General features: G+C 46.9%; 1 protein-coding gene across 1 annotated transcript in view; it reads right to left on the reverse strand.

Annotated features, from left to right (window-relative positions):
- The window catches only part of INTS2 (integrator complex subunit 2), a 46,152-nt gene extending 20,229 nt beyond the window's left edge, over positions 1 to 25,923 (reverse strand). The window contains exons 1-14 of the mRNA XM_087717099.1: positions 25,677 to 25,923; positions 22,458 to 22,766; positions 22,234 to 22,372; positions 21,123 to 21,225; positions 20,733 to 20,846; positions 17,992 to 18,122; positions 13,992 to 14,165; positions 10,041 to 10,267; positions 9,138 to 9,263; positions 7,974 to 8,045; positions 6,464 to 6,578; positions 4,689 to 4,757; positions 2,087 to 2,221; positions 244 to 420 (exon numbers count right to left, since the gene is read on the reverse strand). Of these exons, the coding sequence (XP_087573225.1) occupies positions 244 to 420; positions 2,087 to 2,221; positions 4,689 to 4,757; positions 6,464 to 6,578; positions 7,974 to 8,045; positions 9,138 to 9,263; positions 10,041 to 10,267; positions 13,992 to 14,165; positions 17,992 to 18,122; positions 20,733 to 20,846; positions 21,123 to 21,225; positions 22,234 to 22,372; positions 22,458 to 22,750 (1,875 nt within the window). The 5' untranslated portion in view covers positions 22,751 to 22,766; positions 25,677 to 25,923. The remainder of the gene's footprint in view (positions 1 to 243; positions 421 to 2,086; positions 2,222 to 4,688; positions 4,758 to 6,463; positions 6,579 to 7,973; positions 8,046 to 9,137; positions 9,264 to 10,040; positions 10,268 to 13,991; positions 14,166 to 17,991; positions 18,123 to 20,732; positions 20,847 to 21,122; positions 21,226 to 22,233; positions 22,373 to 22,457; positions 22,767 to 25,676) is intronic.

Raw genomic sequence — 25,923 nt, forward strand, 5'->3', positions numbered from 1 at the left:
GGTTCCTATTTTTCTACTTGCATTTTTACGTGCTTTCAAACTGCTAGGTTGGCAGAAGCTGGGACAAGTAACGGGAGCTCACTCCATTACGCGGCGCTAGGGATTCGAACTGCTGAACTGCCGACCTGCCGACCTTTCCGATCGACAAGCTCAGCGTCTGAGCCACCGAGCCACGGCGTCCCTATGCATCAGCTTAACATCACCCTTAAATGTTAAATTAATCTTGTTTTCTCATTTTATTACCCCGGTCAGTCCTCTGAAAACATTCAAGATTTCTTGCTCCGTGATGGGTTGGTTGGTGGCTTCTGGGTTGGATTTGGAGGCCGGGGTCAGAACAGAGTTGATGTACACATCGATGAGTGGGAGCAACTGAGGGTGGAGGGGCGTTGTCGTTTCACAGAGTTGTCTGTAAATCCAGTCCTGAAGAGAGAGAGAGAAACATGAAAGAGGGAAAGTTGGCTGGCGAGAATAAGAACAGGAAAACGGGAGCCTTCCCATGTGTGTCTGTATCAAGATTCTCAAGTCATCCAGGGGGGTAGTGGTCCCTAAGGTGCTTTTTCAGGAGGCAGCTGGACTTTCTGGCTTTTTAAATTTTCTTTTTAGACTTTTAGTGATGCAATTTGGGACGAACGAATGGTGTGGGAGTAGGAATGGATTTCCAGAAAAATTGCAGACTACAGGAACCAACTAAGTAAGATCATCAGTGCTAGATGGGAGTGGGGTTTATGGAGAGGAGGGGGAGGAGGAGGAGGAGGAGGAGAAGAAGGAGGAGGGGAGAAGGAGGAGGAGAAAGAGGAGGAGGAGAAGGAGGAAGAAGAGAAGGAGGAAAAGGAGGAGGAGGAGGAGGAGAAGGAGGAGGAGAAGGAGGAGGAGGGGAAGGAAAAGGAGGAGGAGGAGGAGGAGAAGGAGGAGGAGGAGGAGAAGAAGGAAGAAGAGAAGGAGGAAAAGGAGGAGGAGGAGAAGGAGGAGGAAGAGAAGGAGGAAAAGAAGGAGGAGGAGGAAAAGGACAGTGAGGTCCTTGGTGCTCTCTGAGTTGGTGGTTTTCTTGCAGACATTTCTTGACCCAACTAAGTAACATCATCAGTGCTAGAAGGGAGGGGGGGTTGAGGAGAGGAGGAGGAGGAGGGGGAGGAGAAGGAAGAGGAGGAAGAGGAGGAGGAGGACAGTGAGGTCCTTGGTGCTCTCTGAGTTGGTGATTTTCTTGCAAACATTTCTTGACCCAACTAAGTAACATCATCAGTGCTAGAAGGGAGGAGGGTTTGAGGAAGAGGGGGGAGGACTGTGGGGTCCTTGGTGCTCTCTGAGTTTAGTGATTTTCTTGCAGACCTTTCATGACCAAACTAAGTAACATCATCAGTGCTTAGAAAGGAGGGGGTATGCAGGGAGGAGGAGGAGGAGACTGTGGTGTTCTTGATGCTCTCAGAGCTTGGTGGTTTTCTTGCAGACATTTCTTGACCCAACTAATTAACATCATCAGTGCTAGAAGGAAGTGGGGTTGGAGGAGAAGGAGGATGACAACGACGACTGTGGGGTCCTTAATGCTCTCTGAGCTTGGTGGTTTTCTTGCAGACATTTCTGGACCCAACTAAGTAACAATGTCAGTGCTAGAAGGGAGCGGGGGCTTGCTCTCCATTAATATAGATAGAAAGGCGTGGCCTTTCTGTTGGTGGGCGTGTTCTTGGTACTTCCTCAATTAGGCTATTGTTCCCTGTTTGAAAGAGTGAACCCCTCTCCCTTCCAGCACTGATGATGTTACCTAGCTGGGCTCATGAAACATCTGCAAGAAAAGAACCAAGCTCAGAGAGCACAAAGAGAGCACCTCGTGTGGCAACTATGGACGGTCGCTAAACAAACAGTTGTAAGTCAAGGATTACCCGCATCCCCTAAGGTGGGTGCGTTTTGATTCTGAACCGTCACTAAACAACCAGCTGTAGGTCAAGGACTTCCTGCACTTTTGGGACCCCAATTTCAGAGAGCAATCATTTCCCAGCCCTTCTTGGTGATACCAAAGATTAAGTAATTGTCTTAATTCTCTCTTCGTTTCCCCCCACCACCACCACCAAACCGTGCAAAATTCACGACCCACCTTGATGGAGACTTTGTGCTTGGTGAACGAACGGCTCCTGAGAAGCTGGTAAATGCAATGGATGGGCAGGAAGCCGGTGATGTTGGCGCTCAAGTTGCTCGTGACGGCCACGCGCACTGCATGAGCGGTCACCACCTAGGAGAAAGAAAGGCGTTAGCGCCCCACCAGGCGAGAGGGCCGCGTTCTCCCAAAGATCTTCCCTGAAGCTCTGCTCTGCATGTTGTGACCGAGGCCTCCCAAGAGCATGAAACAGACTCCTCCTCATCCCCATCAAACTTCTTTTATTTAATTTACGGTGAATTCCTCTCCAGCAAAGTACCGGTCTAGTCCAGGGGTCGGCAAACTTAAACACTCAAAGAGCCATTTGGACCCGTTTCCCACCGAAAAGACCAGGAGCCACAAAGGTCCTAACCAGAAGCCCCCTGTTCAATTCTGGAGCTGACCGGAAGTTCAGTTCCCCCGCCATAGAGTCTCCTCCTAGCGCGGCGTCCTTTTTCCTCTACCTGTCATAACCAAAAGCTCTATCAATTGTGGAGACAACTGGAAAACCCTCCCCTTGTCATAGAGTCTTCTCCTGGCGCACTGGGCTTCTCTCCTCCCTCCGCCACCGGAAGCTCCTCTCAAAATTGTGGCGCCAACCGGTGACGGAGCCGCAGCAGAGGGAGGAAAGAGCCACATGCAGCTCCAGAGCCGTAGTTTGCTGATCCCTGATCTAGTCTTTCAGGAGATTTCACAACCACAGACCTTTATCAGGCTTGGAGAGCTGCCAGGACGATATCTTCCAAATGCCACGCTGTAGCAGCAATTATTTGGCAAGAAATCAGGAAGAGATCTTCACCCTAATGAATGGAACTAATTGTCTCCTGCAAACTCCACTCCCCTTTCGCTCCTCTTTTATTCCCTCTGGGAGGGGCCATTCACCATCCACCTGTGCCTTTACTCCCGAGTCACCCCTTGTTCCTCAGTTGTTCCCTTCTCCTCACAGCTCTGTACATGCGCACATTGGGAACAGGCTCCAGTTGTTCTTCTGCCTCACTGATCTCTGACTCTGAAGGCAGCTGGTAACTGTCAGACGGCAGTGGCCCCCTCTCTGCCTCCAACAGAGAGCCCTCATCAGAGCCTTCAGCCTCCAGGACTGGCCCATGTTCCTCTCCAACCTCCTCACTGTCTGAATCTGCTACCAGCTCCGCTGGCGGGCCACAACACTGTATTCTATTGTTTTGCTCGCCCGCTGAGAACTTCTGCACCAAATTCCTTGTGTGTCTAATGGTTGAAACTTTGAATGGTCACTAAATTAACTTGTAATTCATGGACTACCTGTTGTGTAAGATGTGCAGATTTCTATGTGAAGCAAGCATAGAAATCAATCAAATCTTTTTTACATATATTAATTTTATTTTAAACACACATACACATAAACAAAACTGAACGTAGAAAGGAACCAAACGTTCCATCATACAGCAGTTCCATATCGGTGTGTATATACAATTGATCGTTCACCTCCTATACGACAGTAGTGACCCCCTTATTCTAAACTTATTTATATATACTATTCCATCTTTATTTATACTTAACTGTTTATATCAGAATATCATACTGCCTATATTGTACGTTGTGTTCTAACTAACTTTTAACTATGTCTATGTCTTAATTTATCTTAGCTGTTCTGACCCCCTCCTCCGTCCAGTAACGAATGCCGAGACAAGCTTAACTGGAATGTACTTTAATAGCAAGACACCAAAACCTCGGTGGCTGAAAGCCAAGCATAACAAACAGATAAGGACCTTGACAGCAACTCAGACAAACTCAGGCAGCAATAAACACAGAAAAGGCTTGGCAGCAATCCAGCCTGCCAAGCTCACAGTACTGTCCTCCGACATTCAATCCTGCGTTGACTTCTGCAAAGAGGGCCGTGTGCACAAGTAGCTTTTTATAGTCTGGAGAGGAGCCTAATGATCACCAGCTGAGTACAATCACCTCCTGTAATTGCGTAATTGTTCCTGACGCCTAGTAGCTCTTCGATGGCGTGCATCCAGGAACAACTCACTACTGGCCTCCGGCTCACTCTCCCTTGTCTCCTCCCTACTGGTCCAAGGCTCAGGTGCCTCCTGGTGGCCAACCAGCCTCTCTGTGCCCTGCTCGGAGTCGGAACCCTGTCCAGGGTCCTCCACCTCCTCCAGAGCCGACTCAGAGGGCCCCTCGCTGTCAGAGTCTGGTGGCAGCTCCAACGGCTCCTGCTGGGCCACAACACTTAGCTGTATCCTATCCTATCCATCTCTCCTAATACTTCTATTACATCACTGTTTTAGGTTTCCTTATTTCTTATTTCTGTCCTCTAGCCATTTGCACCATTTGTTCCAAGTTAGATAATATTCTGATTCCTCTTTTCCTTGTATTTCTTTTGTCAGTTTTTCCCTCTCCGCACAAATCAATCAAGTCTTTATTCAGTCACTGACCAGCAGAGCAAAGTAGAAATGTTTTACACGAAATATATACCCAGATAAAGCTTTCCTGGTTTACTGGTGTTATTTAATAAAAAAAAAACAACCCAAAGTGAACTTCCATCTTGGATGAAGCAAAAAGACGGATTAGCGGATTTTACCTGTTCGGTGAAAATCTCTTGGGTGAAGATGGTTTTCATGCGACTCAGAGAACTGGGTTTGATGACGATCTGAAATAAAAGGAAGATCAGGAACACTAATGTTGCCATGATGGGGTTTTCGGTACAGTCCATGTTCCTCATAAGTACCGTATTTTTCGGAGTATAAAATGCACCAAGATTTTGATGAGGTAATTTAAAAAAAAAAAAAGGTTTTGCACTTTGCAGGCTTCCAAAACCCTCTGCACACCTTGTTCTTTGTGAAAAACGGGCCATGTGGAGACTTTGAGAGGCATGCAAAGTGCTCCTGGGGGCTGGGGGGAGCGGCAAAAACGAACAAAAAAACGGTCCTTCCTTTCATTAGACTACACATACCCAGTTCCTGAAACTGTTTATCATACGGTATGTTTCAGCCTCCAGTCTTCAGGGGATTGGCCTAAAGTCATCCCAGCCAGCTTCCAAACTTAAGACTGGGACTAAAACTCTTCATCTCCTCCTTTCTAGCTGGTGCCTTCTTCACTAGACCAGGGCTCTCTAACCTGGGCAACTTGAAGACTCTTGGACTTCAACTCCTAGAGTTCCTCAGCCAGCAAAGCTGAAAGTTGAAGTCCAGAAGCAAAGCTGGCTAAGGAACTCTGGGAGTTGAAGTCCAGAAGCAAAGCTGGCTAAGGAACTCTAGGAGTTGAAATCCAGAAGCAAAGCTGGCTAAGGAACTCTGGGAGTTGAAGTCCAGAAGCAAAGCTGGCTAAGGAACTCTGGGAGTTGAAGTTCACAACCAAAGCTGGCTAAGGAACTCTGGGAGTTGAAGTCCAGAAGCAAAGCTGGCTGAGGAACACTGGGAGTTGAAGTCCAGAAGCAAAGCTGGCTGAAGAACTCTGGGAGTTGAAGTCCAGAAGCAAAGCTGGCTGAGGAACACTGGGAGTTGAAGTTCACAAGCAAAGCTGGCTGAAGAACTCTGGGAGTTGAAGTCCAGAAGCAAAGCTGACTAAGGAACTCTGGGAGTTGAAGTCCAGAAGCAAAGCTGGCTGAGGAACACTGGGAGTTGAAGTTCACAAGCAAAGCTGGCTAAGGAACTCTGGGAGTTGAAGTCCAGAAGCAAAGCTGGCTGAAGAACTCTGGGAGTTGAAGTCCAGAAGCAAAGCTGACTAAGGAACTCTGGGAGTTGAAGTCCAGAAGCAAAGCTGGCTGAGGAACACTGGGAGTTGAAGTTCACAAGCAAAGCTGGCTAAGGAACTCTGGGAGTTGAAGTCCAGAAGCAAAGCTGGCTGAGGAACTCTGGGAGTTGAAGTCCAGAAGCAAAGCTGGCTAAGGAACTCTGGGAGTTGAAGTCCAGAAGCAAAGCTGGCTAAGGAACTCTGGGAGTTGAAGTCCAGAAGCAAAGCTGGCTGAGGAACACTGGGAGTTGAAGTTCACAAGCAAAGCTGGCTAAGGAACTCTGGGAGTTGAAGTCCAGAAGCAAAGCTGGCTGAGGAACTCTGGGAGTTGAAGTCCAGAAGCAAAGCTGGCTAAGGAACTCTGGGAGTTGAAGTTCACAAGCAAAGCTGGCTAAGGAACTCTGGGAGTTGAAGTTCACAAGTCCACAAGCAAAGCTGACTGAGGAACTCTGGGAGTTGAAGTCCACAAGTCTTAAAGTTGCTAAGGTGGGAGAGCCCTGCACCTAGACCAAACTGATTCTTGGGTTACATCTGGGATGTTTGACAGATCATAGAGGCAGCTTCAGGAAAGTCGAGCAGGAAGGCCTGCGGCTCCAGGCCCAGCGGTGGGAATGGACCACTTACCTTCATCCCCAAAGTAGAGCACACCAACTCGATGATGGCACTGAGCTGGTTGCTATGGAAATACATGGCGACCAATAACAGCATCTCCCCAAAGGAAGCTGAAACTCCGGAAGTGCTGTCAGAATAGGAAGGTGGGGGGGAGAAGAGGCAATGTTTTTTCATTGGGAATATTTTACAGAATCGCAATAGAGCTGGAGGGGACCTTGGAGATCTTCTAGTCCAGCCCCCTGACCCTATACCATTTCAGACAAGTGACTGTCTAGTCTCTTCTTAAAAGCTTCCAGTGGATGAAGCACCTACAACTTCCAGTGGCAAGCCGTTCCACTGATTAATTATCCTCACTGTTTGGAAGTTTCTCCTTAATCCCAGGTTGCTTCTTTCCTTGATTAGTTTCCATCCATTGTTTCTTGTCCTGCCCTTTGGTGCTTTGGAAAATATATTGAACCTCCCCCTCCCCTCTTTCTCGCAGCCTCTCAAACCCTGGATTACTGCTATCCTGTCTCCCCTAGTCCTTCTTTTGTCTAGACTAGCCAAACCCAAATCCTGCAAGCCAGTGGTGGGTTTCAAATTTTTTTTAGAATCTCTTCTGTAGGAGTGGCCTGCTTTGTGGGAGTGGCTTGCCAGCCATGTGATCGGGTGGGCGTGGCCAACTTGTAAAATGTGGTGAAACTCAGCTTAGCAACCAAAATGTTGGCTCAGAAACTCTGGCATTTGAAGCACGCAAGTCTTCTGTCACGTTGCAAGACCCTTGCACCCCTAACCCTTTAGAAAAAAATAACCCCAGGGGTGTTCAAACTTGACAGCTTTAAGACTTGTGGACTTCAACTCCCAGAATTCCTCCTCCAGTCATGTTGGCTCAGGAACTCTGGCATTGAAGTGTGCAAGTCTTAAAGCCGTCAAGTTACAAGACCATTGCACCCCTAACCCTTTAGAAAAAATAACCCCAGGGGTGTTCAAACTTGACAGCTTTAAGACTTGTGGACTTCAACTCCCAGAATTCCTCCTCTCGCTCTTCATCTTGATGATGTGTGGATGGGCGGGGGGGGAGGGAGCTGGAACCGGTTCTAAAAAGCACTGTAGATTTGTGGAACCTCTTCTATAGTAGGAGGTGAGAACTGGCAGGAACCCACCCCTGCTGCAAGCCTTCTTCATGTGTTTTAGTTTCCAGGCCTTTAATCATCTTAGTTACTCTTCTTTGCTCTTTTTCCCCAAAGTCTCAACATCTTTTATTTGTCATGTGGGGCAGTGGTCTCCAACCTTGGCAACTTTAAGACTTGTGGACTTCAACTCCCAGAGTTCCTCAGCCAGCACAGCTGGCTGAGGAACTCTGGGAGTTGAAGTCCACAGGTCTTAAAGTTGCCAAGGTTGGAGACCACTGATGTGGGGAACCAAAACTGGATGCAGGATTCCAGGTGTGGCCTTACTAAGGCTTTATAAAGCGGTACTCATACTTCACACCATATTACAGTGCACATTGTTATTTTGGCCAGGGCAGGGAAAGGCCTCTCACCTTTCAAAATAAGCTTCTTCCTTGATCATCCAACTCAGCCACATCACCATCAGCTGCTCCTGTTCTGGGGTACTAAAGAGATAATTTGTGTTAGAATTGGAAGTCGGACAGGATAGCAAGTCTATGTGCTATTGCTACTTGTGACAAGTTCAGAAAATGGGGCAAGCCTCACTCCACGGCTGTCTTGCTTAGCAACAGAAATTTGGGGCACAATTGTGACTGTGGATTACTGTAGCAGATTATCAGTGGTGGGTTTCAAATTTTTTTAGAACCTCTTCTGTAGGCGTGGCCTGCTTTGTAGGAGTGGCTTGCCAGCCATGTGACCGGGTGGGAGTGGCTTGCCAGCCATGTGGCCGGGTGGAAGTAGCTTGCCAGTCATGTGACTTAGTGGGCATGGCCAACTTGTAAAATGTGGTGAAACTCACTTAACAACGCTCTTGCTTAGCAACCAAAATGTTGGCTCAGGAACTCTGGCATTTGAAGCACGCAAGTCTTAAAGCTGTCAAGTTACAAGACCCTTGCACCCCTAACCCTTTAGAGAGAAAGAAACCCCAGGGATGTTCAAACTTGACAGCTTTAAGACTCATGGACTTCAACTCCCAGAATTCCTCCTCCAGTCATGTTGGCTCAGGAACTCTGACATTGACGTGTGCAAGTCTTAAAGCTGTCAAGTTACAAGACCCTTGCACCCCTAACCCTTTAGAGAGAAAGAAACCCCAGGGATGTTCAAACTTGACAGCTTTAAGACTCGTGGACTTCAACTCCCAGAATTCCTCCTCCAGTCATGTTGGCTCAGGAACTCTGGCATTGAAGTGTGCAAGTCTTAAAGCTGTCAAGTTACAAGACCCTTGCACCCCTAACCCTTTAGAGAGAAAGAAACCCCAGGGATGTTCAAACTTGACAGCTTTAAGACTTGTGGACTTCAACTCCCAGAATTCCTCCTCTTGCTCTTTATCTTGATGATGTGCGGACAAGCGGGGGGAGGGAGCTGGAACCGGTTCTAAACAGCACTGCAGATTTGTGGAACCTCTTCTATAGAAGAGCTTAGAACTGGCAGGAACCCACCCCTGCAGATTATTCTGCTGCTGTAGAAATGGGGACCCCCCTCCCCTGCAATGACATTTTTCCTTTCTTCAGGGGATACTCCGGTTACTCAAAGGATACCTGACCAGTGTGGAGAAAGCAAGCAGCATGCAGAAAGAGAGCGACACAAAGCGGACTCCTGCCGGAGTGGCTGGCGGGCGACTGGTCATGAGCTGAAGTAGCTGCTCTGCTTCTTCGTCGGTCGGCCTGCAGGATGAGACAAAGATGGGATTAGCTGCATCCTATGGGCTGGGCATATTTTCCCCCTCCCCTTGCTGGGGTCGTTTGCAAGACAGGTCTTCTAAACCTGGGGTCCTCGACTTTCTTAAAGCACGCTGGCTGGGGAATTCTGGGAGTGGAAGTCCATCTATCTTAAAGCCTGCTGGCTGGGGAATACTGGGAGTTGAAGTCCAGACATCTTCAAGGGGCCAAGGTTGAGAAATACTGGTTTAGAGGCTTTCCTGAAACCTGGGAAGGGTGAAAACGGCCTCCCCCAGCCTCCCAGAGGCCCTGAAAACATTTTGGCTGGGGAATTCTGGGAGTGGAAGTCCACCCATCTGAAAACATTTTGGCTGGGGAATTCTGGGAGTGGAAGTCCACCCCTCTTAAAGCATGCTGGCTGGGGAATTCTGGGAGTGGAAGTCCACCCATCTTAAAGCATGCTGGCTGGGGAATTCTGGGAGTGGAAGCCCACCCCTCTTAAAGCATGCTGGCTCGGGAATTCTGGGAGTGGAAGTCCACCCATCTGAAAACATTTTGGCTGGGGAATTCTGGGAGTGGAAGCCCACCTGTCTTAAATTTACTAAGTTAAAACTGATGGGAAGAATTGGATCTTTCCTCAAACAACGCTCCCACTACACATGTTGGACCTCAGCTGCTACCATCCCATGAATGGCCACGAAAGGGACATCTGAGACACCACCCGCAAACATGACCATCGTAGGATGACTTAAGTCCCCGGAAGACCTATCAAGGCCTGCTCACTTTAAGCCCGCAATGCCCATCAGAGCACAGTAGAGACGCAGGAGGGCGCTGGCCTTGACGACATGTTCCTCCTTCAACCCAGAATAGACCGAGATGTTGGGTTCCATGTCTGGCTCGGCCTCCTCGGGGATGTGCAAACTGCGGACGGTGGGAAGGATCTCCATCAGTTCCAGCAGCAGCTGCCTCCTCATCTGCCACAGCACGGAGCTGATGTTCTCCCGTTTGCGCTGCACAAGAAAAGGAGAACGTGGCTCCCTTTAACATCGATTTGCTGAGCAAACCCCCACTTAGGGCTTAGCGCCACACAGGAATACCAGAGGGAGGATAGGAAGGGGGAGAGGAAGAGTAGGAGTAGGAGAAAGGTAAGGGAAGAAGGAAGGGGAAGGAGAGGAGGATGGAAGGGAGAGAAAGAGAAGGAGAGAGGGTAGGAAGGGGGAGAGGAAGAGTAGGAGAAAGGTAAGGGAAGAAGGAAGGAGAAGAAGAGGAGAATGGAAGGGAGAGCAAGAAAAGGAGAGGGTGTAGGAAGAGGAAGAGTAGGAGTAGGAGAAAAGTAAGGGAAGAAGGAAGGGGAAGGAGAGGAGGATGGAAGGGAGAGCAAGAAAAGGAGAGGGTGTAGGAAGAGGAAGAGTAGGAGTAGGAGAAAGGTAAGGGAAGAAGGAAGGGGAAGGAGAGGAGGATGGGAGAGAAAGAGAAGGAGAAAGGGTAGGAAGGGGGAGAGGAAGAGCAGGAGTAGGAGAAAGGTAAGGGAAGAAGGAAGGAGAAGAAGAGGAGAATGGAAGGGAGAGCAAGAAAAGGAGAGGGTGTAGGAAGAGGAAGAGTAGGAGTAGGAGAAAGGTAAGGGAAGAAGGAAGGGGAAGGAGAGGAGGATGGAAGGGAGAGCAAGAAAAGGAGAGGGTGTAGGAAGAGGAAGAGTAGGAGTAGGAGAAAGGTAAGGGAAGAAGGAAGGGGAAGGAGAGGAGGATGGGAGAGAAAGAGAAGGAGAAAGGGTAGGAAGGGGGAGAGGAAGAGCAGGAGTAGGAGAAAGGTAAGGGAAGAAGGAAGGAGAAGAAGAGGAGAATGGAAGGGAGAGCAAGAAAAGGAGAGGGTGTAGGAAGAGGAAGAGTAGGAGTAGGAGAAAGGTAAGGGAAGAAGGAAGGGGAAGGAGAGGAGGATGGGAGAGAAAGAGAAGGAGAAAGGGTAGGAAGGGGGAGAGGAAGAGCAGGAGTAGGAGAAAGGTAAGGGAAGAAGGAAGGAGAGGAGAATGGGAGAGAAAGAGAAGGAGAGAAGGTAGGAAGGGGAAGGGAAAGAGTAGGAGAAAGGGAAGGGAAGAAGGAAGGAGAAGGAGAGGAGAATGGAAGGGAGAGCAAGAGAAGGAGAAAGGGTAGGAAGGGGGAGAGGAAAAGTAGGAGTAGAAGAAAGGTAAGGGAAGAAGGAAGGAGAAGGAGAAGAGGATAGAAGGGAGAGAAAGAGAAGGAGAGAGGGTAGGCAGGGGAAGGGGAAGAGGAAGAGTAGGAGTAAGAGAAAGGTAAGTGAAGAAGGAAGGGGAAGAGAGGAGGAAGGAAGGAAGTAGAGAAGGGAGGGAGGTAGAAAAGAAAGGGAAAATAAGGTGGTGTTACAACAGGAGGAAGGGATGGTAAATAAAGCAACCCAAACTGTATATTATAACCTATTAAATGAAATACTAAATGTATAAGAATGAAAAAAATGTAAAGAAGAATAACAATGATGTGAATGTATATACTTAAAATGGTATGTAAGAGGAACACAACCAGACACCCCAGGGCTTTCGAAATAAAATTTCACAAGCAAACTAAGATCATTTAGGAATCCAACCTAGACGGAGAGACATTTCCTGACACCAAGAACAACGGATCCCTGAAAAACAGCTCATCTCCAGAAGTTGTGATGCTCCATCACTGGAAATTTTGAAGAAGAACCTGGACGGCTATTTTTCTGGAATGGGGAAAGAGCAGGGTTGTCAAAGCCCAATTTCAATGAGGGCCGCATCAGGGTTTTGTTTTTTGAGCTCCGGGAGTCAGGATGGAAGTGGTCAGAGTGGGCGTGGCCAGCTCAACGTCACTCGTGTTGGGGGCTCTGCAGCGGCCTGAGCACTCCACAAGTGAAAACGGGCTCCCGAGCTCCATTTTCACCTGTGATGGCCTCCTGCAACCCTCTGCCAGTGAAAACGGAGCTTGGGAGGGCCACCCGCAACCCTCACGAGCTCCGTTCTTCCTGGCAGAGGAACCGCAGACCGGTCCCTCATTATTTTCAGGGTGGAAGCATGGACCAGATCTAAGCACTCCGCGGGCCAGATCCGGCCCCCAGGCCTTGAATTTGATACCCCTGGTATAGAGTCTCCTGCTAGTAGGGAGCTGAAGTAAGACCTCCAAGGTCCCTTCCAACTCTGTTATTCTGTTATTGTGGTACTTCAGTACTCATTCTTAATTGGTTCCGGGAGGAATGATGAGTACCAAAAACGATAAGGACCAAATTTCCCATAAGGAATAATGTAGTGAGTCACAAGGCAGTCAACAATGTTCTATCTTGTGCGTTGAGTATCAAACAAACAACGAGTACCAGGACAAAGTTTTCACCTCAAAATGCCTTGAGGACAAATTCAATGAGTTTCAAGCAGTTGAGTATCAAGAATGTTTCAGAATAGCAGAGTTGGAAGGGACCTTGGAGGTCTTCTAGTCCAACCCCCTGCCTAGGCAGGAAACCCTACACCGTTTCAGACAGATGGCTATCCAACATCTTCTTAAAGACTTCCAGTGTTGGGGCATTCACAACTTCTGGAGGCAAGTTGTTCCACTGGTTAATTGTTCTGTCAGGAAATTTCTCCTTAGTTTCAGGTTGCTTCTCTCCCTGACTAGTTTCCATCCATTGTTTCTTGTCCTACCCTCAGGTGCCTTGGAGAAGAGTTTGACTCCCTCTTCTTTCTGGAAGCCCATTAGATATTAGAAGACTGCTATCATGTCTCCCCTAGTCCTTCTTTTTATTAAACTAGACATACCCAATTCCTGCAACCGTTCTTCATATGTTTCAGCCTCCAGTCCCCTAATCATCTCTGTTGCTCTTCTCTGCACTCTTTCTAGAGTCTCCACATCTTTTCTACATCGTGGTGACCAAAACTGAATGCCGTATTCCAAGTGTGGCTTTACCAAGGCCTTATAAAGTGGTATTAACCCTTCACGTGACCTTGATTGTATCCCCGTTTATGCAGCCTAGAACTGTGTTGGCTTTTTTGGCAGCTGCTGCACACGGCTGGCTCCTATTTAAATGGTTGTCCACTAGGACTCCAAGATCCCTCTCACAGTTACTACTGTTGAGGAAGGTACCACCTATACTGTACCTGTGCATTTCGTTTTCCTTGCCTAAATGTAAAACCTTACTCTTTTCATCGTTGAATTTCATTTTGTTAGATAGTGCCCAATGTTCAAGTCTATCCTTCTGTATATGGCTATATGCATAGTCTTTTATCATGTTTATTTAGTATATATTGGAGGCAATGACCCTTTTGAGAACTGTATGCAACGAAATTTCATTTTAATGTATGCTGATCGGTGTACATTTAAAGTGACAATAAAGTTATTCTAAGTCTAAATCTAACTTTTGTTTGCCACAGCTGTTAAGGGAATCACTGCAGTTGTTAAGTGAATTGCTCTGTCCTTAAGTGAATTCAGCTTCCCTCATTGACTTTGCTTGTCAGAAACTGGCTGGGATGGTCTTTAAATGGTGGTTACACGCACCCCAGGATGCTGCGACTGTCGTAAATACATGCCAATTGCCAGGCACCCAAATTTTGATCGTATGACTGTGGGGAATGCCACAACGGTCATAAGTGCAAAAACCGTCAGAAATCACTCCTTCACGCCATTGTAACTCTGAGCAGTCGCTAAATGAATTGTTGTAAATTGAGGACTACCAGTATTGGCTATGACCTTTTCCTCTATCAAGCCCAGATGTTCTCACCTGTTGACCGTTCCGGATAAAAGTTCCAAACCACGTCCGAACTTTGGCGTTCGTTCCAAGCAACAAGCCACTCACAAAGCAGATCAGGTCACTGACACCGTCCTCCGAAAACTCATTCTTGGTGTGGTCCAGTGTCAAAGCCACACCAAGTCCTGGTAAGTGACATTCCTCCACCTAAGCACACAAGAGCATCTTAAAAATTTGGCTGCAGATTTACATCAGAAAGGTGTCTTCCCTTGCCAGATGGCTGGAAGGTACATACGTAAGAGCACGCGGTAACTTTTATGTTCCTTGCGCAAGGGAAGCCACATCGTTTTAACCACGTCGCTAACGCAATGGAGTTTGCACATCACCCTGAACCACATAGCAATTTCGCAGACTAGTTTGGTGAGGAGACAAAACCCAAAAGATCATGCCCAGAGGTGTTGCCTACAGAAATCGCTTGGACTTTTTCTCTCCCACTCCTTACAGAGAGTTTAGAGAGGAAGGGACAACAAGAGAGTAAGCAGGCACACAATGGAGAATACCGTATTTTTCAGAGTATAAGACACACTCCCCCCTCCCCAAAAGAGAGTGAAAATTTGGGTGCGTCTTATACACCAAATGCAGTCCTGCCCACCCGCTGGCCCCACCCCTTTGGCTTCTGCCTCCCAGCAATTTGCCTCCTTGCAGCAAGCAGCAAACAGCCTGTTTCAGTTTCAGCTTCAGCACAGCCTGATTAGCACAAGCAGCTGATTGTCGGTTGGATGGCCTCCCGACCGTCAGCTGTTTCAGGCTGCAGGGATTGCCATTGCCTATTGCCGCCTCCATGCGACCCATTTTCGGCCTCTGCACGCCCCATTTTCCACCCATTCTGATCCCCGCTACCCGAAAGAGGTGGAAAATGGGGTGCGTAGAGACCGAAAACAGGGCATGCGGAGGTGGCAATAGGCTATGGCAATCTCTGCAGCCTGAAACAGCTGATCGTGCTAATCAGGCTGTTCTGAAACTGAAACGGGCTGTTTGTTCTTTGCTGCAAGGAGGCAAATTGCGGGGAGGCAGAGGCAGATTTTTTTTTCTTGTTTTCCTCCCCAGAAGCTAGGCGCATCTTATACTTCAGAGCGTCTTATACTCTGAACAATATGGTACAATGGGCTGTTTGCATGGTGAGCCTGCAGTTGCTGGCACCAGTGTTTTGATTTGATAAATACACTCTATTGCAGTGATGGTGAACCTTTTTCACCTCGAGTGCCAAAAGGACGCGCGGGCACCCTCATAATTTAATGCCCCCCATGCCGTGCCCCCTACACATGCTGAGTGACCCCCTGCCCGCTGCCCTGTGCATGTGCACATGGCTTCCTTATAGCCTGGGGAGGCTGAAAATGGCCTCACACACACACCCCAGAGGCCGGAAACAGATCATTTCCTGACTTCTGGTGTGCTCAGTAGGCCCGTTTTTTGCCCTCCTCGGGTTCCAGAGGCTTTCTAGGAGCCTGAGGGCGGCAAAAACGGCCTCCCCCGCTCACCCCCGGAAGGCCTCCCAGAGGCTAGATATGGCCGATTTTCTAACTTCCGATGGGCCAGGTAGGTCCATTTTTTGCCCTCTCCAGGCTACAGAGGCATTCTAGGAGCCTGGGGAGGGTGAAAACGGCCGCCCCTGCCTCCCTGGAGGCCCTCGGAGGCCGGAAATGGCCCGTTTTCCGATTTCCGGGTTGCCTGTTGGCCTGTTTTTCTCCCTCGGGAGGCTTCAGGAGGGCGAAAAACGGCCAAAAACCAAGCCCAAAAAAATCAGCTGGCCAGTGAGCACATGGGCGCTGGAGCTGACCAGGTAATGTCTCGCGTGCCCTCAGAAATGATTCCGCGTGCCACCTGTGGCATGCGTGCCATAGATTCCCCCTCGCGGCACTATTGCGTGGCTGCTTATTCTCTTGCAATCTCTTCCTTTCCAACAACTCTGCTTTGCCTGCGGGGGAAAAAGAAAAAAGCCAGGCAGAGGGCAACAGAGGCTGACCATAATGGTGATCAACGGATTAAGGAAACACTGCGAAAGTCGTAAACGTGGTCGCCGCTTATCAAGTCACTTAAAAACAAACAAACCATAATTTCATTAAATATTATAATTGCAATAGTAAAAATACAAACTAAAAAGAAAAATAAAGAGTAGAAGTTGTAGAAGTGTTTTAAAAAGGGGGGAACAATGTAATGGAAAGAAAAAAATATAATAAAGAAAAAGAGAAGACATGCAGTGTCCTTGGTACTCTCTGAACTTGGCTGTTTTCTTGCAGACGTTTCATTATCAACCTAAGTAACATCATCAGGGCTACATAGAAAGTAGGGTTTGGTCTCACGTTATATGAAGTGGCTTGCACTATCAGTATTGGTGGGAGTGTTCTTGAGAGAGGTTCCTTGATTGATGTTAGCTTGTCTGTCTGTTTTGGTAGTTTGGTAGAGGCGAGGAGGCACAGTGGTTAGGGTGCAGTACTGCAGGCCACTTCAGCTGACTGTTAGCTGCAGTTCGGCGGTTCAAATCTAACTGGCTCAAGGTTGACTCAGCCTTCCATCCTTCTGAGGTGGGTAAAATGAGGACCCAGACTGTGGGGGTGATATGCTGACTCTGTAAACCGCTTAGAGAGGGCTGAAAGCCCTATGAAGCGGTATATAAGTCTAATTGCTATTGCTAGTTTCTTGATTGAAGAATTGTTTGCTTCAAGATCGTTGCTTTCTAGTGTTAATCTTGTCATTAATCTCTGTTCATTTGGGTGTTGATTGCTTTTTTAAAAAAACAATTTTTATTTGTTTTTAAAACATAAAACAAATAAAACATAAAAATATAAAAATAAAATTTAAAAAAAACTATCTTCCATTACAAATTGTAGAAAGTGTGTCAATTGGTTACAGTATTTCCATGCATCTCTTCCATAGTCATCACCTGCTTTTTATATCAAATCTCCACTGTGTTGGAAATGTGGAAGAAAGGATGGCACATTCTACCATATTTGGTGGTCCTGTACTGAGGCCACGAAATACTGGAGAAGGATTAAAAAATGGCTAAAAGAGGTTACCGGGGCAAGCATGATCAGCAGGAGGTGCCCTTCTCAATCACCGTCTCTATGGGACGGTTTAGGTCCGAATGGACCGTCCAGCGGCAGGAATTCAACTGCGATCTCGGGACACCAAGATTGCAAGTCGTGCTGTCGCAACATCAGCTCTCTTCTGAGGGTGTTGATTACTGATGAGGTGCTTTTGGATGATTTTTAGCTTTTCAATTGTGTTCTGACCGAGGCTTCCCGAGAGCATGAAGCAAACTCCTTATCCCAACAAAAAAAACCTTTTATTAATTGACTGTGAATTCTGCTCATTCACATCCAGCAAAGTCTTTCAAAGGAGGATTTACAGTCACAGACCTTATCTGGCTTGGAGAGCTGACAGGCCGATTTCTGCAAAATTTGGCAAGGAGTCTCGGAGAGTCATGAACCAATTCAGCGAACTAATTGTCTCCTGCAAACTCCACTCCCCTTTCGCTCCTCTATTTCCTCTGGGAGGAGCCATTCATCGTCCACTTGTGGCCTTACTCCCAAGTCGGCCCCTGTTCTTTAGCTGCTCCCTTCATCTGGTAACTCTGCACATGCGCACACTGGGAACAGGCTCCAGCTTCTACCCCACTGATGTCTGACTCCGAAGGCAGCTGGTAACTGTCAGACGGCCCTGGCCCTTTCTCTGCCTTCGACACAGAGCCCTTTTCAGAGCCTTCCCCAGACTCCAGGACTGGCCCATGTTCCTCCCCAACCTCCTCACTGTCCAAATCTGCTGCCAGCTCCTCTGGCCACAACAGATTGTCTCTTTTGGATAGTATAAAGATGTTGATAATGACATTATCTCGTTTGGTAAAGAAACGTCTTCAAGAAAACCACCAAGGACCCCACAGTTCAACCCTGAGCTACACACATTATCTTTTACCAGGGAAAAAAAATAAGTAAATAAGTTACTTCCAATCTTCATCACAAGTTACAAAAGGACTCACCACCATACCACGAACCCTCAGCGCCTGGGAAGGGTTCATTTTGCAAAGGTGACGCAGTGCATCGGTTCTGCGGCGGCCTCCAAAACTCTCCTCGTCTTGCCTCTCACCATTCTTAATCAAGCCCCTGCATACTGGAATCCACCAATTAAAAAAACAAAACAAAATTTTCAACTCGGTGCCAGCGTTCCAAGTAATGCACCCACTGAAAGCAGAACTCTGAGACAGGTAGATTCCTCAAAGAACAATTTATTGGATACATCATACTGGCACACCTGGTGAAGACCGACTCTGAACGTTCCTGCGGTTTTTACCTAATCAAAAAGCGAAAGTTTCCCCTTCTCCTCAGGTCATCGGTCACACTGTCCAATAGTGGTGCTGGCAGGTTGCCTGCTTACTCTACTCCTCCTCTTCTCAGCCATCTGTTGGAATGACCTTGGTTCCCACAAGAAAACTTTTTATTTTGACGGCCAAGCCAAGCTATCTAAAATCCCCCCTCCCTCTCTCCCCCTTCTCTTTGTGGCAACCATGAAGCCTCAAAGATGGCCTCAGCCTGGTTTGCTTCAGGGTTGACAGTGTACCTTCAGGTTGCAAAAACAGTGGTGGGAGTGTAATGACTCCCACTAACTAACTCGAGCAAATCAGAATTCTGAGGCTAAGTTCTCTAACAACTTTTTTATTGGGTACACAGGTCACGCTGGCTGGTTAGGTTAATTGGCAAGGTCAATTAGAGACTCCTCCCCGTCTCTATCCACTACCTGTAGAGATGACCTTGGTTCCCACGAGAAAGTGCTGTATTTAGCCTAGCAATGTATTTCATCCTCCTTCCCCCCCTGTGTGGCAACTGAGGAATAGAAAAATGGCTTCTGCCATGGTCGATGCAAAGTTGACACAGAGCACATGCATATTGCCAGCTCATCCTGACCTAAAAGTACACGCTTATCCAGGATCCAGAAAACAATTTAGGGCAATTGAAGCAATAGAATTGTCAAGCTGGGGGCCACATTCTCATTCCAAAGTAAGTTTACAACTTTCAGGAATTATTGATGAAGTGAATTACATTCTTCCTTGCTTCCCGTCTTTTGAAACATACACAGGTAGTCCTTGACTTACAAACAGTTCATTTAGTGACCGTTCAAAGTTACTCTGAGATGTGATTTATGACCGTTTTTCATTGTTATGACCTTTGCAGCATCCCCCATGGGTGACTTGATCAAAATTCAGAGGCTTGGCGGCTGGTTCATATTTATGACCTTTGCTTTGCGATCTTCTGACAAGCGAAGTCAATGGGGAAGCCCGATTCACTCAACAACCAGATTGCTAACTTATCAACTGTAGGGATTCACTTAACAACTGCAGAAAGAAAAGGTCGTAAAATGGGGCAAAGTTCATGTCATGTAGCCAAAACAAAAAAGTTTTCCCCTCCCCCCCCCAAGTCACTGGTCACGCTGTCCAATCTAGGTGCTGGCTGGTTGCTGGGTTACCAGTTGCTGGGTTACCGGCTCCTCCTCTGGCCAGCCAGCTATGAGAATGTCCTTGGTTCCCAGAGGAAAACGTCATGGCTACAAAACCCCATCTAACTATTTCCCTTCTCAAACTGCTGTGTGGCAACCCTGAAGTCTCCAAGATGGCTTCAGCCAGGCTCCCTTCAGGGTTGACAACTCACTTAACAAATGTGTCATATAACAACAGAAATTTGGGGACTCAATGGTGGTCGTAGCTCGAGGACTAGATGTATAGTGTTTTTCAGTCAATTTACAGTCCATATGCAGCATTCAAGACATAAAGGTTAAGGTTTTCCCGCACATATGATGCTAGTCGTTCCCGACTCTAGGGGGCGGTGCTCATCTCCGTTTTAAAGCTGAAGAGCCAGCGCTGTCAGAAGATGTCTCTGTGGTCATGTGGCCGCCAAAGGCGCAGGGAATGCTGTTACCTTCCCACCAAAAGTGGTTCCTATTTTTTTCTTCTTGCATTTTTACTGCAAGAACTGCTAGGTTGGCAGAAGCTGGGACAAGTAATGGGAGCTCACTGCATTACATGGTGCTAGGGATTCGAACCACTGAATCGACAAGCTCAGCGCCTTAGCCACTGAGCCACCTCATCACCTATAAAGCCCTTCATGGTATTGGACCTGGGTACTTGAGAGACCGCCTACTGCCAATTACCTCCACTAGACCAATACGATCGCATAGGCCTCCTCCGAATTCCATCATCTAGCCAGTGTAGACTGGCAACTACCCGGAGGAGAGCCTTCTCGGTGGCTGCTCCGACCCTCTGGAACGAACTCCCCATGGAGATTCGGACCCTCACCACCCTCCAGTCCTTCCGTGCCGCCCTAAAGATCTGGCTGTCCCGGCTGGCCTGGGGTTAAGATTCTAACCCCACTCGAATTGTGTGATTGTTGCGTTTTTAATAATGATGTATTGTCTGTATGTTAGAAATTGTTTGTCCTTCCCCCCCCCTTTTTTTTTGAACTGTGAGCCGCCCTGAGTCCCCCCAGGGAAAAGGGCGGCATACAAATATACAATACAAATCCCTTACAATATATCAAGACATATATTGAATGCAATAAATATGCTCAGTTCCTGCTCAGCTGTATGGCTACATTTCTTACCCTTTTAATGCTTTTGTTGAAAAATGTGCTCCTTCAAATGCTTCTCCTGATGCACAACCGCTGGTGCCTTTGCAACACACAGGAACAGGCAAAAATCACTGCCAACAAAGTATTCAGGAATGTAACATACCTTCGTTAAAACTATCGGGGACGTTGGCGACTAAAAGGCAGAGGAACCAAGCACCGTTCTTCATGTGGAGCAAAGCTTCAGCCACATCGACGATGGGCAACAGCGAAGGAAGTTCTGAACACAGAGAGTCCAAAGGTTGTTTATTCGTCTTAAAATAAGGCGTACTCTTCAGCATAATGTTTAAAATATAAAATACAAGATTAAGATATGTACAAGTTAAAAACAGGTTCTTGCCCAGAAAGTAGCAGCATTCAACAAGTTCAAAACAAAGCCAGTGAACTAGGGATAAATGCTTTGACATTAGGACAACTATTAGCAATAGCACTTTAGACTTATATACCGCTTTACAGTGCTTTTACAGCCTTCTATAAGAGAAACACACACACATACCTGCTTGCAAAATGCAAAGGACATCTGCCGCTTCTTCCAAATAAACTGGGCTCTCAAACAGCTCTGGGGATTTGAAAAAAAATTCGCCGGTGGAGTCGGCCACCTGTTCGGAGAGAAGGGCTTGTCTTTGAAAATGAAAAGCAACGCAAGCTGGAAGGAAGAGAGGGAGCGAGGGAGGAGAGAAAAGACAGGAAAGGAAAAAAAAGAGAGGAAAGAAAGAAAGGAAGGAGAGAAAAGTGTATGGAAAGAAGAAAGCGAGAAAGAAAAGAAAGAAAGAAAAGAAGAATGAGAAAGAGAAAGAAAAAAGGAAGAGGAAGGAAAGAAGAAAGAAAGAACAAAAGATAAAGAAAGAAAGAGCGAGAGAAAGAGAGAAAGAAAAAAGGAAGGAAGGAGAAAAGAGGAAGGAAAGAAAAAAGAAAGAAAGAATGAGAAAGAAAGAGAAAGGAAGGAAGGAAAGAAAAGAGGAAGAAAGAAAGAGAACAGAAAGAAGAGAAAGAGAGAAAGGAAGTAAAGAACAAAGAAAGAGAAAGGGAAGGAAGGAAAGAAAAGTGAAAGGAAAAAAGGAAAGAAGAAAAAAAAGAAAAGAGAGAGAAAGAAAAAAGAAGAGGAAGGAAAGAAGAAAGGAAGAAAGAAGGAAGAACAAAAGATAAAGAAAGAGCGAGAGAAAGAGAAAGAGAAAAGGAAGGAAGGAGAAAAGAGGAAGGAAAGAAAAAAGAAAGAAAAGAAAGAATGAGAAAGAGAGAGAAAGGAAGGAAGGAAGGAAAGAAAAGAGGAAGAAGAAAGAAAGAGAACAGAAAGAAAAGAAAGACAGAAAGGAAGGAAATAAGAAAGAAAGAAAGAAAAAGAAAGGAAGGAAAAGCGAAAGGAAAGAAGAAAAGAAACTAAAGAAAGAGAGAGAGAGAGAAAGAAAAAGGAAGAGGAAGGAAGGAAGGAAAGAAAGAAAGAAAGAAAGAAAGAAAGAAAGAAAGAAAGAAAGAAAGAAAGAAAGAAAGAAAGAAAGAAAGAAAAGAAAAGAAAAGAAAAAGAGGTAGGGAGGGAGGAAAACCGACAGCTTTAAGCATCCCGAAAAGGGAGACGACCTTATCAGGAAGGACCGAAGGAAAACATTCACCTTATTCATAATTGCCAGCAGCTCACTCAGCACCAGACGGAGCCTCCGGGGGGAATCGCTGTGTTCAAACTCCAGAGTCAGGCCGTGCTGCAGCTGGGACACCAAAATGCTCTCCCCGCTGCCTCCGCCAAGCTTATGCCTGAGAAGAGAAGAACAGAAAAGCTGCCGCCTTTTCCCATCCCTTATAGCACTTTTTAAGGAAACCAAACCTGTGGGAGCCTTACCTGAGCTGCTGCTCTTTGTTGGCATCCTGTTCCAGAGCGTGAAAATCCACAGAGAGCAAAGCGACAATGGAGTTTACGGCTTCGACCCCCGAAAGCAGGCGGAGGATGAGTTTCTTGTCCTGGGCCCAACTCTGGCTCTGGTCGGCTGGGGCGCACAAGGCCATTCGCACCAAGCAAGGCAACAGCAAACGGAGCTCCGGGTCACTCAATGCCGCCAAACGCACCACATCCACCTTCTGCATGGCTTCGAAGGCGTAAGGACTGACAAACTGAAGGGCTGCACATTCCGCCATTTTGGCCAGGAGGGTCCTGGAAATCACAACCAACGAAGAGTTTGGAAAATCAAATAGTCGCACGCACACACAAACACAACACAGGGCAAACACTGAGTAAGGAGAATATTGGTAGCTCAAGATTGAAATGAGAAGTCCTTGGTGCTCTCTCCAGCATGGTGGATGTATTCATGGGAATCCATGGCTTGACATTTTAATGTTTGCATTTTAATTGTTTGCATTGCTTTTATGATACCTCTAAGGGAGGAGGGGGAGGAGGAGGAGGAGGAGGAAGAGGAGAAGGAAGAAAAGAAGAAGGAGAAGGTGGAGAAGGAGGAGGAGAAGGAAAAGGAGGAGGAGGAGAAGGAGGAAAAGAAGGAGAAGGAGAAAGCGGGGGAGGAGGAGGAGGAGGAGAGGGAGGAGAAGGAGAAGGAGAAGGAGGAAAAGAAGGAGAAGGAGAAAGCGGGGTAGGAGGAGGAGGAGAGGGAGGAGAAGGAGAAGGAGGAAGAGGAGGAAAAGAAGGAGAAGGACGAGAAGGAGGAGGAGGAGGAAGAGGGGGAGGAGGAGAAGGAAACATCGTATATTTTAAGAAGGTACTTGGTTGATACCTAGAACGCTGGCAGCAACCCCTATCAACCATTAACACCAATCAATGGTATTTATGATGCAATTTTTAATGCTCAGTTGACTGAGTTTCATGTTTAATGAATAAACTATAATAATGATGATGATAATGATAACGTACATTTTAAGAAGATACTTGGCAGCCATACCATCAACACCAGTCAATGATATTTCTGATACATTTTTAAATGTTCAGTTGACTGAGTTTCATGTTTAATGAATAAAAGATAAAAATAACAACAACAACAACAATGCAGACAGATTGTCCTTTGGAACATGCCAGATATCACACTTGTCAAAAACCAAAGCGTACAATATATTGATATGGCTGTACCAGGAGATGCCAGAGTCGGAGAAAAGAGCACAAGATATCGCGAAATATGGCCATCGAAACTACGTGATTATGGATGAAGCATGTAACAGTGATACCCATTGTCATCGGGGCACTTGGCACCATGTCCAAGAATTTTACAAAACACATCAAGAAACTGCCGCTTTCTGCAATAACACCAGCGGAACGGCGAAAAACTGCACTACTCGGAACTTCGTATATTTTAATACAATACAATACAATAGCAGAGTTGGAACCTTGGAGGCCTTCTAATCCAACCTCCTGCCTAGGCAGGAAACCCTATACCGTTTCAGACAAATGGCTATCCAACATCTTCCTAAAGACTTCCAGTGTTGGGGCATTCACAACTTCAGGAGGCAACTTCTGTTCCACTGATTAATTGTTCTGTCAGGAAATTTCTCCTCAGTTCTAAGTTCCTCCTCTCCTTGATTAGTTTCCACCTATTGCTTCTTGTTTTGCCCTCAGATGCCTTGGATAATAGTTTGACTCCCTCTTCTTTATGGCAACCCCTGAGATATTGGAACACTACTATCATGTTTCCCCTAAGTACCTTTAAGAAGGTACTTGGTTGATACCTAGGATGTTGGCAGCAACCCATATCAACCATCAGCACCAGTCAATGATATTTGTGTTACATTTTTAAATGTTCAGTTGCCTGAGTTTCATATTTAATGACTAAAAGAGGAGGAGGAGGAGGAGGAGGAGGAGGAGGAGGAGGAGGAGGAGGAGGAGGAGGCGGCAGCAGCAGTAGTAGTAGTGGATTCATTGAGTAGCTGTTAAACTACATAACAGCAATTCCAGGGTCATCATTCCTTTCTTGAAACTTATCCTGGGTGAGAGGTCCTTGGTGCTCTCTTGCTTTCTTTCAGACGTTTCATGACCCACAGTAGGTAACATCATCAGCACTATTAAGGAATGGGGTTTGCTCTCGATTTATATTCTGGTAGCTTGCCCAAATGAGCATAGATGAACCAAAATTAACAGCAAACCAACAGTCAAGAAGTCAACAATACCCCAATCAAAGAACTGTCAAACAAGCCAACAGCAAACAGCCCAATCAAAGAATCTCTAAGACCAGCCCCACCAACACTGACAGGGTAAACCTGTTGAGGACTACCTGTATTGGAAGACTGCTATCCTGTCTCCCCTAGTCCTTTTTCTATTAAACTAGACACTCCCAGTTCCTGCAACTGTTCTTCATATGTTTTAGCCTCCAGTCCCCTAATCCTCTTTGTTGCTCTTCTCTGCACTCTTTCTATAGTCTCAACATCTTTTTCTTTTAAAATCAGAACAGCAGATATAAATTAAAATGCATCCTCAACCAGGGAAGATCCCTGCAGGAACTGGAGTCAGCCTCTCTCCCTCTCTCTCATCTCTCTCTCTTCCATTTCTCTCTTTCTCCCTCTCCCCTCTCTTTCTCCCTCTCTCCTCTCTCTCTTTCTCACTTTCTCCCCCCTCTCTCCTCTCTCCCCCTTTCTCTCTCTTTCTCCTCTCTTTCCTCCTCTCTTCCCTCTCTCCCACTTTCTCTCTCCTCTCTTCCTCTCTCCCTTTCTCTTTCCTCTCTTCTCTCTCTTCCTCTCTCCCCTCTTCTGTCTCTCTCTCTCCTCTCTCTTCCTCTCCCCCTTTCTCTCTCTTTCATCTTTCCTCTCTCTCTCCTCTTTTTCCTCTCTTCTCTCTATCTCCCTTTCTCTTTCCTATCTTCTCTTTCTCTCCCTCTTTCTCCTCTCTCCCCTCTTCTCTCTTTCCTCTTTCTCTCTCCTCTCTCTTCCTATCTTCTCTCTCTCACTTTCTCTCCTTTTTTTCTCTCATTCACTTTCTCTCATATTGCATATAAATCCAATAAACCTCACACCTCTCCTCTTTCTCCCTTTCTCTCTCCTCTCTCTCTTCTTTTCTCTCTCCTCTTTCTCACTCTTTCTCCCTTTCTCTCTCCTCTCTCTCTTTTTCTCCCTCTCTCTCAGCCCGACCTACCTCAGAGGGTTGTTGTGCGGGGAAATGAGCAGGAGGGAGTGCTATGGAAACCCCCTTGAGGGCGCCTGAAGGAAAGGAAAGCGAGATATAAAGCTAAAAGACAGACGCGGGAGAAAGCAAGGAGAGCCAGGGCCGCCCTCCCAGGGGAAGCTCCACTTCCCCGCCCGCCATAAGAACGGGGCTCCTTCACGGCGAGGAAACGCTTCGCATCCACCCTTTCCCTACAAAGCGAAACCGCCTCGGAAGC

The sequence above is a fragment of the Thamnophis sirtalis genome, unplaced genomic scaffold, assembly GCF_051295495.1.
Source record: "Thamnophis sirtalis isolate CommonGarterSnake01/CBP01778 unplaced genomic scaffold, rThaSir2_p1.2 scaffold_6, whole genome shotgun sequence".
In the NCBI taxonomy this organism is placed as follows: domain Eukaryota; kingdom Metazoa; phylum Chordata; class Lepidosauria; order Squamata; family Natricidae; genus Thamnophis; species Thamnophis sirtalis.